At 36.6% G+C, this 14584-nt stretch overlaps 1 protein-coding gene across 3 annotated transcripts in view; it reads left to right on the top strand.

Moving 5' to 3' along the window:
• PARP8 (poly(ADP-ribose) polymerase family member 8) overlaps window positions 1–5879 on the top strand; it is a 170364-nt gene extending 164485 nt beyond the window's left edge. For 2 of the 3 annotated variants that reach the window (XM_058564109.1, XM_058564108.1), the window contains exon 27: window positions 1145–5876. In XM_058564109.1, coding sequence (XP_058420092.1) covers window positions 1145–1247 — 103 coding nt within the window. In that variant the 3' untranslated portion in view covers window positions 1248–5876. Of the gene's footprint in view, window positions 1–1144 lie in introns of all 3 variants that reach the window. The other variant, XM_058564110.1, reaches the window with a different exon arrangement.
• The last annotated feature ends 8705 nt before the right edge of the window (window positions 5880–14584 follow it).

Here is a 14584-nt window from a genome sequence, read left to right as displayed (position 1 = left end):
TTGAGGCGCTGTGCTTACACTCCGGGTTATCTATTTTGAAGTAATTACCACTTCTCTAAAGCTTCTGTCTTGAAATAATTTTTAGGAATTAAAATTAATTCATCACCTATTCTACTCTGAATATTATCATGGAAGTTTAAAAATTCATTCTTGGGAAGTTCTTATTGCCCAAGTAAGTTTATTTGAGGAAATGAATTATCACGCAAAATGTAATTATTTCTTTCTAAAAGCCTTAGTAATTGCTGTTCTTTAATGTTATATTTTTGCTTCTATTGCTTAGCTAAACTTAGACTTGCATTCTTATGTGAAGTATAAGCGTAAATAAGAACATGTTATAGTCAAACTAAGTAGAGCAACCAATGATAAGAAAAAAATGCAGCACTGATTATAACAGAATAATAATGAGAAGGCAGGCATGGGAAAGGAACAGTGGCAGAAAGTGAAGTAATTTCTAAGAGTGTCACTGATCAGATTGAAGTAAGAGTGAAGTTAAGGGGCCGGCCCGGTGGCGCAAGCAGTTAAGTGCGCGTGCTCTGCTTCAGCGGCCTGGGTTCGCCGGTTCAGATCCCAGCGTGCACCGATGCACCGCTTGTCAAGCCATGCTGTGGTGGCGTCCCATATAAAGTAGAGGAAGACGGGCATGGATGTTAGCCCAGGGCCAGTCTTCCTCAGCAAAAAGAGGAGGATAGGCAGATGTTAGCTCAGGGCCGATCTTCCTCACAAAAAAAAAAAGAAGAAGAAGAAAAGAGTGGAGTTAAGAAGTCCAGAACCTAAGGAGCATAAAGTTGAAGTTGGTGTGTTCTTTCACAGTAGGCTTCATGTACCAACTGCTGTGGGAAACGTTTGCAAGGCCGAAGACACTGGGGTGCTTCCTGTAACTCAGGCAGTGCTTTATGTGGGGTTAGAAAAAGTTAAAGAGGAAGGAAGGGGCAAGTTAGGGCATGACATAAAATAATCACGTGTTTGGTGATGCAAGCTTTTCTGTGTTTAGTAATGAGAACACATTGTTAAATACAACTAAGAAATAAGTCTTTTGTTATTGATTCCCTTGAGCTATATTTTATATCAAATGGCATTTCTAAGCTGATTTAAATGCTTTTTGAATATTTTTGAATGTTTTATGTTTCTGTGTTTTGTGTTGTAGCTATGAAGATGGCCAAGTGGGAGATGCAAATATTAACACACAAGAAGGAGGCATTCACAAAGAGATCCTTCGAGTAATTGGTAATCAAACTGCTACTGGTTAAAGGACCACCATTTAATTAACATGATTTGAAAGCCTTCCTCGGGTTCAAAGCTGGATTTTGAACTGAAGAAGATGATAAAATAATTTATTGTTATTATGAACAAAATTAACCCTTTGAATACTGATTTTTTCTTAGTATTTCTAAGTATCTCATTAAATACCTAAAATGGTATAAAATTTATCAATTGTAGGGTTATAGAAGCTAGTAATAAAATTACAACAGCACTTAAGCTGAAGTTTGGGTTGCTCACACAATAAACAGATTGAAAAAACAGTTTTGTGCTGATATTTTTATATTAATTGGAAATTTGGTATTATATACTGACATTTTAGGGTACCAAAATAGAATTGAGAACATTTTATAATGACATCTAAATCTGTAAGATACTTTGCAATAAGTATAATGTTTGCACTTTCTGATGTGCTATATAATTAGTGGTATGAACATTCGAATGTTTTAGGGAGGTATGTTTCCTATTTTGCTGTTATTTTTCTTTATACAAAAACGAATAGGTCTTAGATGCAGTGCTTTGCCCAAAAGTATGTAATATACATATCTATAGATTCATGCATCAAAATGTGTGATGGTGCATATATGTGTGTACATACACATATATGTATGTTGACAACAGAGATGGCACAGCTCCACAATTCTATTCTCATTCAATGAACAGAAAATAATATTCAGTAAGCAGTAAATCTGGACATAAACCAAGATATGAGCCAAATTTACCACCAATCACTGAAAATATTTGTGAACAATTTTTCTATTTGTTTAAAGAATTTTTCCCTTGAGTTAAAGTTCAACTCTTTTATACTGTTATCTAAAAGTCGTAAAATTTGGGGAACATAGATACCCCTGGTAGACTAAATCTATATTCAAGTGATCATATGTTGGAAAGGAAGGCCTCAGAATTTAAACAAACAGTGTATATTTTTTATTTCCTACAATGGAACATTTTTAAAATTTATTTATACCACACCAGCATTTTTATATTTTTTCATCTAATACCTCTGCTATTTTTTTTCGTATTGAGAAAGAAGACAAACTTTGAAGTTTCTTTTATATTAAAAGAACACAACTAAGTTTATAGAGAACAATAACACCAGCTCTCAGCATTCTCCTTTCAAAAGTCATGTGTTTATCAAAATCATTTCTGTTTCTTTGGGTCCTAAAGTTCTTCTTATTCATTACAAGTTTTAATTGACAGTGTTTGTTTTCCTACATGATGTCTTTGGAATAAGGCCATTCATGAAAGCAGTTTAATTAGTGAGTCTGCCACTCTATTCAAACCCTGAATCAAGGCTCATATCTGATTCTAATTTGTTTAGAAAGAAAAAAATAAAAATGTATAGTCATTTGCAAGTATAATGTTATAACTTCTGTGTTTATTTCCTTTGGCATAAAAGGTGAGAAAGAAGGTCATACACATTGTTAAGGCTTGCTATTTAGGGAGTATTTACTAATCATTTGTTTTCTTATGTTGTAAATAATTGATATGCCACTTATTTCTGCGAAAGTAGACTTGAAGTAGTTGGGATGTTAATCATTGTGATGGGATCCACTTAAAACATTGATCTGTTTTGACTTGTGCCTCTGAACGCAAGGCCAGACTGAGGGATAATACTGACATGGTAGGGCCAAGATATAGTATCTTAGTGACCAGATATTTGAAGACTTTACATGGGACAAGAGGATACTTGCTTCTTTCTGCCAAGACTCCCTATGTCTCCCAAATCCCTTTGTGTTTAAAAACATTTTTAAGGAACAAAATTATTTTTTCAAATTAATTTTGGGGGACATTCTATATATGACATAAATATGAAGATGTAATAGCATGATTTGGAAATTGAGGTCTTGGAACCCCACCTGCTTGGCCAATAGGACCACTGAGGCACCTCTGAAAACTCTCTATAGTGCCTCCAAGCATAATTTAAAAACCACTGACCTAATCCATTAAGACTTGACTTAACAGTTGAGTGATGAAAGGAGTATAGTATTAGAATCGGAACCGGAAGCGTAACTTGGAAGATGCAAGGAAGATGATTTAGAGGAGGAAAAACTGGCATAATGTAAACTTCTACTGCCAACTTAAGAATAAAACAAGATTCACCTATCAGAGCAAGGAAAGTAGTAGATAGTTTTAATACCTACTAAATATTACAGACAGTAGACATCTTTTATGGTAATAAAATAAGATGTCTTCTAATGATAATTAATTGAATTCCATTGCAATACAGAATGACAGATTTTAAGTTTGTTTCGAAAAATTAAGTGTCAGAACCTTTGTAAGCAAATATTCTAAGTAGAGCCATTCTTTTCATTGAACTTTTGATATTGAGAATACTATAGTATACTGATGTTTATCTTTATTTCTAAAGAATCTAATTTCAATACACACCATTAATAAATGAATATCATGCTTCCAAAATCCAAGAAGGTCCTTAAAATTTAGAAATTTAAAGGTTATTATCATGCCTTGATTCATTTACCCTGTTGAGATATTATCTATTGACTTATTTGATGATTCTGAACATGTGGTATTGTATTGTATTTATATAATCATTTGAAGTCTGTTCACTGATGCTTTGTAATAGTTATATTAATTGTGTAGCCATTACTGCTTAATATTAACCCACAGAGCAAAGGCAATCATTTATTTTCATTCTTCAAGTAGAGGAGGAAGAACCTAATTTATTAGTTCTAATTTTTCCTACATTACTGATTTTGTAAACATTTCACTATGAATAATTTGTCCTCTTTTTTTTTGTTGTCTACTGTATTAAAAAAGAGAAGAAAATGATTGAACATTCAAGAAGAGAAAAAAGTAATAATATACATAGAACCTAGTGCTACAGAATACATTGTGGTAAGGTACTTTGGGTGCCTTAGGTTGAATTATGTTGAAATGATTTTTATTTTTGTTGCTCAGCAAATCTCAGTCAAGTGTTGGATTTGAAGGTGGTTTTTAAATTTAAAATTTAAATATAAGAGTTGTCACATCCTTAAACTTTCTATCAAATACTATGTGATATAAGAAACCAACCCAAACTATTGTTAGTGCTCTGAATATTTCTCATTGAAAAATTTAAGGGTTTAGAAAAGAAATTCCTCAATTATTCTCCCCTTTGCTAAAAGAAAAGAAACCTTTAATGTGCAAGTCTATAAATCTTTAATGTCACTGAACGAATTTTAGCAGTGCTTCATACCATGATACCATAACTTGCAGTAGGGCATGGGGTGTCAGAAAGTTTTAAGGAAAAACTCAACCTCCTTATTAAAATCTGGATGACTTCCTCAGATAGTAATGTAATATGTCATGAAGGGCCAATTCAACCTTGGACCATCTACCATCTAAATATGTGGATTTCATGGTGGCACTTGAAGCACACTAAAAATATTATGATGTTATTCTATTGTCCTGCTGAATTCTTCATTATAACACTACCTCAAGACAAATGATAGACTGTTTGTTAAGGTAAATTGGGTTTCCAGTATAAGAAACAAATAAAATTTCACAAATAGAAGTCATCAAATAATACAACAGTCTGGACATGGATATTGTCAGTTAACTCTTGACGATGCATTAATACAGATATTTCAATCACTAGTGTTGAATGACACAGTTAACACCCAGTGAGTTATGTGAAGGGGTTTCAAGTTGCAAAATTTGAAAATAATTAGTTCCTTTTAAGATTGGTTTTCTACATGGGCCAATTTTATGTCCTTTCACCAAAGCCACAAACAATTGTCCACCCTAAACAATTAAAGGATTAAAATACCCAACTGCTATGCCAGAATGGCAGACTGAATATTCAAGTGTTTTGGCATTGAATGCCTGCTAAATTTTTGCCACATTATATATAAATTTGATGTATATTATTACCCAGTAAATTTTTCTTGGGGATTTTGTATACACTATGATATATTAGGGTAAGTTTTTGTAGGTCAAAAGAATTCAAGTAGTTTTTAGACAAAACATATCCATGAGTGTGAAAAAGCTGTGTTGAAGAATAGATTACACATTTACCAGCAAGTCAGTAAAAAATATGCTTATTTACATAGTCAACATAATTTAATGTTCTGAAAATAGTTTCTTCAACCCGCCCAATATTTAATGTATCATTTGAGATTTTAAAAACTGCAGCCACTCCTTTATGTAAACATTAAGCTATGCCTATGTTTCTTTAACTATACAGCCTTCTTTACAATAAATTTCTTGACTTTTGTGCACAAAATAGTATTGCAACCTGCTATTTAGCCTTTGGTGCCTTAGAGTTATTATAAACATTTAACAATATGTACATAATGTAAATACTGCCAAGAGATCACTAAGGCCAAATATTTTCTCTATTCACTTTTTATTGCACTTGCTTTCTATTGCTACTTAAGCCTCTTTTATCCAGCTTTGTAATAGTTCTAACATTGTAGCCAATGTAAATGTTTACTTTCAATAAATCTGAATTTGTTCAACAAGTATGGTATATGTGGGCACTATTTTGAAAACTCGGATAGGCCTTAGGTACTCCTCGTGCTGAATCTTGCCTCTGGGGACTAGGTATTTGAAATTCTCAACAAACTCTAAAAATGATATTGCCGTTTTCACTTATTAAATACTTTTAAAATAAGAGGGACTAAAAGAAAAAACTCTTCTTGCCAGTAGTCCCCAAATAGTTGCAATAGATTTTAATTGGTCGTGTGAGCGCAATTTTAATTTCAAATTCCGTCAAGAAGTATAGGATTGAAATAAACGATTTTTGTACATTTTGTTTGTCTTCTCTATTTATAAACGCCTAGGCATAATATCCAAAGGAGCATTTCAGATGAGCCATCCTGACTTTTCTAAGCATTTCTGACTTGATTAGTAATTGGAAAATGATTTTTAAAGCACCATTTTTATCAAATACTTCTCATTAATTGAATAAGACATTAGTCCATAAATAAATATGATTTTCTAAACACATTAATAGTAAATATTTATGAGAAGCTAAATTTATATTCTCATAATAAATAAAATAATTTTTTTACTCATGTTACATTTACAACTGAGAAACCTTAGATAGAAAATTCTGTTTGTTAGACTGGATTTCAGTTACTCTAGAAATACTTGTTAAGAGTCTAGTATGCATCTTGACAGTCAGTATAAGGAATAGAGAGTATTAGATTTTGTATTGGCCGTAAGGGGCCTTCAGTCTATTGGGGAAAGGAAACCAAACACATTTGGAAATAATTCACAAATAGCACAAGGCCAATGATACTGAATGGAGAAGACAAAAGTGCAAGCAATTCTTAGGGAAGGAGCAAATCATCTATATCAGAGCATTGGGGGAAATACCATATAGGATCTGTGGCATAAGTAGGGCACTTAATATCCAATAGACCTTCCCCAACCTGAGGACAAGGTCTTTAAAACAAAGAAGGAAAACTGGCATATGGAGGAAAGTAGGCTTACAGATACAAGGATCTTGAGTGAACCTACAAAAATTCATAAATACCTTTGCATTCGTTGAAATAAAGACCAATCCAAATAACATTTGGAATCTTTAAATTAGTACTAATGAATAGTGTATTACTAATTTCCATTTACTTAGCCACCAGACACTTTTCATAATCCTTTTGCAACAAAGTTACAATGATTCATATTCATATACAATGATTGTATATCTGCTTTTACTTTGGTGTAGACAATACGTGTATTAGAAAGCACTTAATTTTTTTAGTGTTTTATTTGATTCCTCAACTAAATTTTTGATGACTTTTTGACTTCATGGGTTGATCTTACTGACTTCTGGAGCTGTCATTCCCTCTGACACTTATCTGCATTCCTCCTCGGAGGAATATAGCCAGCAAGAGTGTAGTTCCACACCCTGGGTTAACTTAATTTACTTTTCCCAGCCCCCCACCTTCCCTTTTTAGTGACCACTGACTAGTCTGATAAAAGCGTCTATGTTTTTTAAAAGTTACACAGGCTGCTATTTTGGGAAGCCAATGTTGAGAATCCCAGAGAATTTATTGAGTAATTTGGCCTCCATTTCTGTTCTCAACTTCTGGGTCCCTTTTTTTAATTATTACAAATAGTAGTGGCTAATAACTTGTATCTAAGAAGACTGAAAGTTTCAAAAATACCAAATATATACATAGTTTAAAAGTCGTATATTCTTGAAATTCAGGTAAGAGAAATTTTTGATTAGATAGGATTTGCTTTATGTAGCTCTTTGTAACTTAGAAAGCACTTTCATATAGATTGTCTCATTTTCCCTTCAGAGTAACTCTATGAAATGTGTTAGCAGATATCCTTGTCTCTATAGATGAGAAGTTAAATAGCTTGCAAAGGGGGTCACTAGGCTTGAAACCTAGGGTCAGAGTTTCTGAGTCTCATCTCTGTGCTCTTTCTAATAAACTGTATTTATTATTGCTGAGATCCCAGCTTGGCAAAACTGATGGCAAATGTAAGAAATACAGCAGATTGATGGGAAGAGTCAGTGAAGTGTTGGGTCTGATTGCCTCAAAGAGCTCTATCAGAGAATCATTAAATACCATTGCATGGGCTAGGTGTGATTTTATTCTAGAGAGCCTGGAAGGAAAGAAGTTTGCACTTGATATAATTGGCAATGAAGAAATCATTGTCAGCCCTTGGGTGAGTGACATCATGAAAGTGGAATTTTGGAAGCATGCTGTCAGCTGTATTCAGAAGGATTTCTGAGAGAGGCAGAAAGCAAGAAATATTAGAAATTGGTTTTAGTAATTCTGACGGGTATGAAGGCCTGGAGAAGAGGAACTGAGAAAAAGAATGAGTGGAAAAAGCAAAGAGGATTTAGGAAAAAAGTAGTAAATTAGGAAACAGGAGACCCAATTTATATGTTAGGGATAACTCAGTATAAATTGAGAATAATTTTCCCCTGGACTTTCTTTTGGACATCAATTAAGATTGTCCTATTCCTTTTAGTATCCAAGAAAGAGAGGACTAACTGAAGACAATGGCCTGACCATGCTCTCTCTACAACAAAAAGCCTATAAGCACATATTCTGCCATGTGAGGGGGAAGTGTAGAGGAGGGATATTCTGGACCACAAGGGAACATGTTTACTAATGCACCTCACCCTCCACCTGTAAAACCAGGCTTGCTAAATACTGAGATCTGTAAGAGAACGGTTACAGTAGTTTAGTAAGTGTCATGTCTGTTTTGATGTGACTTACCATTTTCCGGATTCATCAGATTGTCAAATTGTGTGTATGTGTGTGTGTATGATACACTGTAGCCTGCGAAATACTTAAGACTCATCATCCAGGGGTGGCATCTTACTCTATACACTCTACCTGGGAGGCATTCTCCACTGTGAATGGCTCCAACTCCGACCTGTAGTCTGATGACTCCTAAATCTGCAGCTCTTGTTCCTCTCTCTCCCCTGAGCTTCAAATTCATATGACCAAATACTGCCAAACAAACATCTCTTCCTCATTGTTCCAAGGGTACCTCAAATAAACTCTCCCAGTGTCCCTATCCCCGCCATTCTACACTCCTCTCGATGAACCAATGAATGGCCACATCGTCCACCTGTTTACTCAAGCCAGGAGACAAGTCATCCACTATTCCCCTCCTTTCACTGAATCCTCACTGATCAGTAACCAAGCCATGTTAATTGCTCTTTGTGTCTTGAGTATGTTCAATTTTCTTGATCTCTTCTGTGACTTCCTTTGTTGACTTTTATATGGGTTATATCAATATCCTCCAATAACTTTCCTTGATTGAGTCGGTGCCCTCCACCCAGAACAGATATTCAGCTAGCACATAGGAGTAGAGCCTTGTGATCGTTAAGATACTGAATACCTCTGTATGTTAGTAAATAGACACTGCCTTGAGTTTCACATGCCCACGTGCAGCAACTAAAGGGTTAACTGAGCACACATAAGACCCTCCTGCACATTGGCCCCTGCTAAATAGGCTTAATAAGTTTTAATATCACGACTGGCTCGACCCTCTTTCATAATGCTGGAACCATACTGGATTATTCACAGTCCAGAGAACGGCACTACTCACCTCCTCACACATGTTGCTTCCCTCTGCCTAAGACAGCCCCACTCCCCAGCTCCAATTTTTATTCCTCTTGGCCCTCATTCTGTTTTCACTTCTAGAACCTTCCCTTGCACTCCCAGTCTGGACCAGATGGTTCTAAATCTTCTCAGAGTAGGTGATCATCGCTTATCTGTCTTACTTAGCCCACAGGGAAGAGGTTTATTGATTCTTTCCCCCATCGCCCCCACTCCATGCCACCAGGCACAGATTATTTCCAGTACCTAGTAAGTGTTTGGCACTTAGTAGGCACACAAAAAAGTAAATTACAAATGTCTATCTGATGAAGATGGTCTTAAATAAAGTGACATTAAAGCCCAAAATCTTCAGAATGTGTCTTATAATTGACACACAATATATTCACAAATCTAAACTACCCAGCAGGGGGAATATAACAAGCCAAAGCTATCATCACCACCACCACCACCACCACCATCATCACCACCACCACCACCACCACCATCATCATCACCACCACCACCACCAGCACCAGCACCATGGGCTCCAACTTGAGCTCCATCACCTGCAGGAAATGTAGGGATGGTAACATCTACTCTCTCTGTCACCCTGGAAGTATATATTTTCATCTTCTGTTATTCATCTTAACTTTGAATCAAGCAACACCTGGATTAGAAGGTCATTTTTCGAGCCCAGAATGAAACATAAAACTGGATACTTACAAATTTATAATTTAATGTCAGTAATTTGCATAACCAAAGGATCATTGCTTTGCTAAGTAATTACCTTAAATAATGAGCTTCCTTAGCATATTTAAGAGTTCATTTACAGGTCATTAACTACTTGAGAGATACTTTAAGCTAAAGTGCTAATATTCATTACCAATAAAAATAAATCAGTTATGGAATTAGGTACATGTATAATTATAAGTCAATGGGGAAATAAGTTTCCTTCCAAAGGAATTGCATTCTTCTAACATGGTATAAGTTGTAATGAACCTGAATTTTATTACACATACTACTCTGTGACATCTAACTTAATTTTTGCAGCTGTGTAATTGGGAACCTTTCTATTCTTTATGGGTTTCCTGGTTAACTTCTGGGATACATATTTCTTAATAGTTGTAGGCTTACAACAATACAGTCAATTTTCTAGTTCTAATATGCAGCAGCCATGGGGCAATATAGCCTTCTGCAATTTATTACTTGGAATCTTTTTCTTTAAGTTTCTGCCTATTGCAAATCTAACCATAATTCAAGGCCAAGCTCACGTACCCTCGAGTACATGAATACTTTCTGGAACACCCACCCATAAACGATGTCTTCCTGCTTCAAATTCCTGCAACGCTTTGTAGTGCTCGTGGAGCACTGACTTATAGTTACCACTATTTCTAGGGCTCTTTGTGTAAAAAATTGCATTCCTGAACATTACACTGTACCTACCACCACCAATAATCTCTCTTTGCTTGTGTTATGATCAATTTCATAAATTTAACCTGTTAAACATTTAATTTTTCAAAATCTTGTAATTAAATAGCATTTTAAAGTTCTATTACTGTTATTGAAGAAAGTGACAAAGAGTGAATCCGACCACTTTGGACTGAAGGTGACCACAGTTTCTCTCCACCTCCTTGGTACTTTCTCTACTCTGCTACCCAACCAGGATAATTTGGGGGGAGTAACAGGGCAGAGTTACCATTTAGCTACATTATATAACAATTTAATGGATACTAGATCCACCACTTTCTATCCAGCCTCTTTATAGGAGTTTCCTTAATTTGTCGAGAGTGAAAGGGACTGGTCATCCATTGGACATGAGGCAAGATATTAAGCTACATACAGGCATTCAAAAAGCCGCTGACAGATGCATAATTCACTTTTTCAGATACAGAAGTTTTTAAAAATATGTGTAAGCAAACAGTAGATTTCATAAACATACTGATTTTGTTTTGTAATATTGTCTGATTGACATCTGCTTACGGGAATCAAAAATGTTATTGCATCTTGCATAATTCTAAAAAGGAGGGTTTGGAAGAGTGCACCAGCACATTTCCCCATCAAAATAGCAGTGCTGATGGCTTACTGACTACCTTATTTCTGTTCAAGGCACATCCATTCCCAAAGTCATCAGGTGGAAAACCACTTCTCTTTCCCACTACATCCACTCAGTCTCCACGAACTGTCAAGTCTCCATCCAAAATATTGCTGCTCCCTGGACTGCTACAATATTTGTCAGCTCTTAATACTTTCATTTATCTATTCAAAATACTTTTTTTTTTAGCCCATGGTATGTACCAGTTTTTGTGACAGGTGTTCTCTAGATGCTCATCTTTCCCCTTCAAGAAGTGGTTCCTGCCTTAAAAGAGTCCACGATCTTTAAGAGAGTACAGATAGAGGCAGTTACCATCCAGGATGCTGCATGATGTGATAGGTGGGGACATGGAATGAAACCTCTCATGGAACCTTGAAGACCTCCTTGTCAGGGTACTATCTTGGTCAGAAGGTCCTGTGGTTTCTTATTACTATATGGACCACTCATCCTAGCACAGCATTCAATCTGGCTATGGAGAAACTAAACAGTTTTCCATCTTCAGTTACGTATCACAAAATCACTTCACATAACTTTTATTTTCAGTTAAACCAGGGTCCCTATTAATCCCTGAATCCACCAGACTTCAGACTCTGTTAATTCTATGTCTCTCCTCATGCTGTTTCCCTTTGATTCAAATCATTCTACTCATCCCCACTGTCAGATCAGTTGGTTGAGGATTAACCTCTCTCCTTATAAATCTCAAGGGAAATCTTCCTCTCTGAAGCCCGTCACCAGATGCAATCTCTTTCTTTTGTGCAATCTCATAGCCATTAACTTGAACATTTCTTGTGGGTTCCATCACATTCTACTGTAGGTGACAGCATCAGGCTTGCTTCATTTCTTCCACTAGACTGGAAGTTCCTCCAGATAAAAAACTGTTTATATCTATTTTTTGGTATCCTCCACCACCCTGAGTAACTTAGCAGCAAATATTTTTGAATGAATAAAAAATATAATTTGAATATTTTGCAGACAAAGCACTATGGTTATATGCGATAGGCACTTCCTCAAGTGATTTCTGCCCTTCCTCCCCAATGGTACCAAACTATCAACTGAGGATAAGTAATGCATCTAAACCTTGTTTTGCAAATTCACTGTAACAAAATGAGGACTTTTGTGCAAATAGCGACTTAGAAATCCCCTCTGGGAAAAAAAGAAAGGAACGGAACCTCAACTTGGGATCCTGGTTGTTCTCTATGTTTATTATTTTGTCTTGAAAATACAGCTACCCTGATAACCTCCCTCACAACCTGTTTCTCCTGTCAAAGCCTGGCCAGGCCTGGTCAAGATTAGTGTGATTGTTGGCTAGAGAAATGAAATGAAAAGGGGAGGGTAAACCCTTAAGACTCTCTCCTTTCCCTTCGAGCTGTGCAGCCTCCACTCTCCCCTGGTTCCTCCCCTCATCCTCAGTCGGCATAATAAACTTCCTGTCTCAGCTTCAGTCATGAAACTCCCAGGAGACTCATGAAGACAGATATTTCCTTCAACATATTAGATGAAGCTACTGTATTCGTTTGGGTATCCATTTGACCACATTTTTTCTGTAGGTGAAAAAAGAAAGAGGGCTGGGAAGGGGTCCCCAATAAGCTCAAGTCTTCTACACAATTGGAAGAGCCCTCAGAAAACCTGGAAAGATTAGCCATGCGTTGCCCTTTATTGACGTGGGGTGTGGAGGCGGGCACTAGGAGAGAAGTCAGGAGGCTACCTTTCATTCCTTACACAGACGACAGAGGAAAGGAACCCAGGTCAAAGCAATAGGGAAGGGGAGAAGGCCAGGAGCCTGTGGCACAATCCGGGAGCCCTCTGAAACCAAGAAGAGGAGCGAGAGAAATGTACTTCTCAGCCCCATAGCTAAAGGCCTCCTATTAACCTTGACTCCCCCACACTTATTTCTCATGCTGCTTTTTATAAACAATATTCAATTTTTGTTTAAATGCTTAGTGCCTTACTTGATTTTTCTCTGTAGCTCTGCTGGTGTTATTTCTTTCAAGTCGTCTAGCTATTCAGGTCAAAAAATATATATGTTTATTTGTCTGCTGTTTTTCATTTTATTTATATAAATCAGCATTTCCCTCAGAATGACTGCAAATGCACTTTTACCCACACCGCACCTCCACAACTGTCCTCCAAGTCATATGTGTTGACGTATTTTCAAAAATGTCAGTCTGCAAGGTGAGAAGGTGAAACGTTGGCCCATATTGGGTCATGACATTGTTGACAAGCTGTCATCATATTCGGACTTGCAGACAAAAGAAGGGCAACGTTAGTACAATTTAGGAATCCAGGTAACCACGGTTTTCCATGTAACCACCAACAGACCTCACAGCAACAGAGAGATCAAAGTGAAAAGGTTGACGGGCGGTGACAGGGACTGACATTTAATAAAGGTGGCAAAGGCAAGAAGTTAAATATTAAGTCCAGGCTATAAGATATCAACTTCTCTTCACAACAGAACTATCTAGTGTGTTCCGTTGACCAAAGAAAACCTGTAATTCATTCATTAGCCCTTTGTTGTCCCAGAAAGTGCGGAATGGGGTCCTGGGCGCACAGTATGCACTGGATACTCTAATTAATTAGGCTGGTTTTTTTCTGGGGCTTCTGGGCCCTGTATAATTTGACCTCTCCCACCAATCTAGACTTATCGCCTGCCATCTCCCCCTCCCAACACCCTGAATTCAGCCATTCTTTTTTTCTCATGTCCCTTCAACCCACCATGAGTCTGTCCACTCTCATGTGACCCCCAAGACTCACCCCTTGCTTAGAACGTCCTTTGCTTCTGTCTTGCAGATGCTAATCTCTAATCCATAGCTGCAGGCCCGAGCTCAGCTCCACCTCCTCCATGAACTCTTTCCAGACTGTAATCTGTATTGTTTAGAGGTGCTGCATGAGGTTTTTTTGTCTCTCTAATATTTTATAAAGACCTGGGGGAAAGAAGATATTGCTTATACTTTAGATTTCTGTACAATTCAGCACATAGCAAACACTCAATAAAGAATTATTGAATAGACAAACTGAATTGACCAGTTAATTGAATGTTAAGAGAAGAGAATGAGAAAGTTAGGGTTTGAGAAAGACTGGATATGTAGCCAAGGAAAATCCTATATAATATCATTTAGTCACTCTTACTTCTGCGCTCACAGAGCACCCAACCATACTTCTGTTTCAAGTTATCTTAGTAATAGGACTATTCATTTACGTTGATGTCTTCTGAGGCTAA

The sequence above is a fragment of the Diceros bicornis genome, chromosome 20 (genome assembly GCF_020826845.1).
Source record: "Diceros bicornis minor isolate mBicDic1 chromosome 20, mDicBic1.mat.cur, whole genome shotgun sequence".
Classification (NCBI taxonomy): domain Eukaryota; kingdom Metazoa; phylum Chordata; class Mammalia; order Perissodactyla; family Rhinocerotidae; genus Diceros; species Diceros bicornis.
This window is presented reverse-complemented; position numbering and strand designations above follow the sequence as displayed.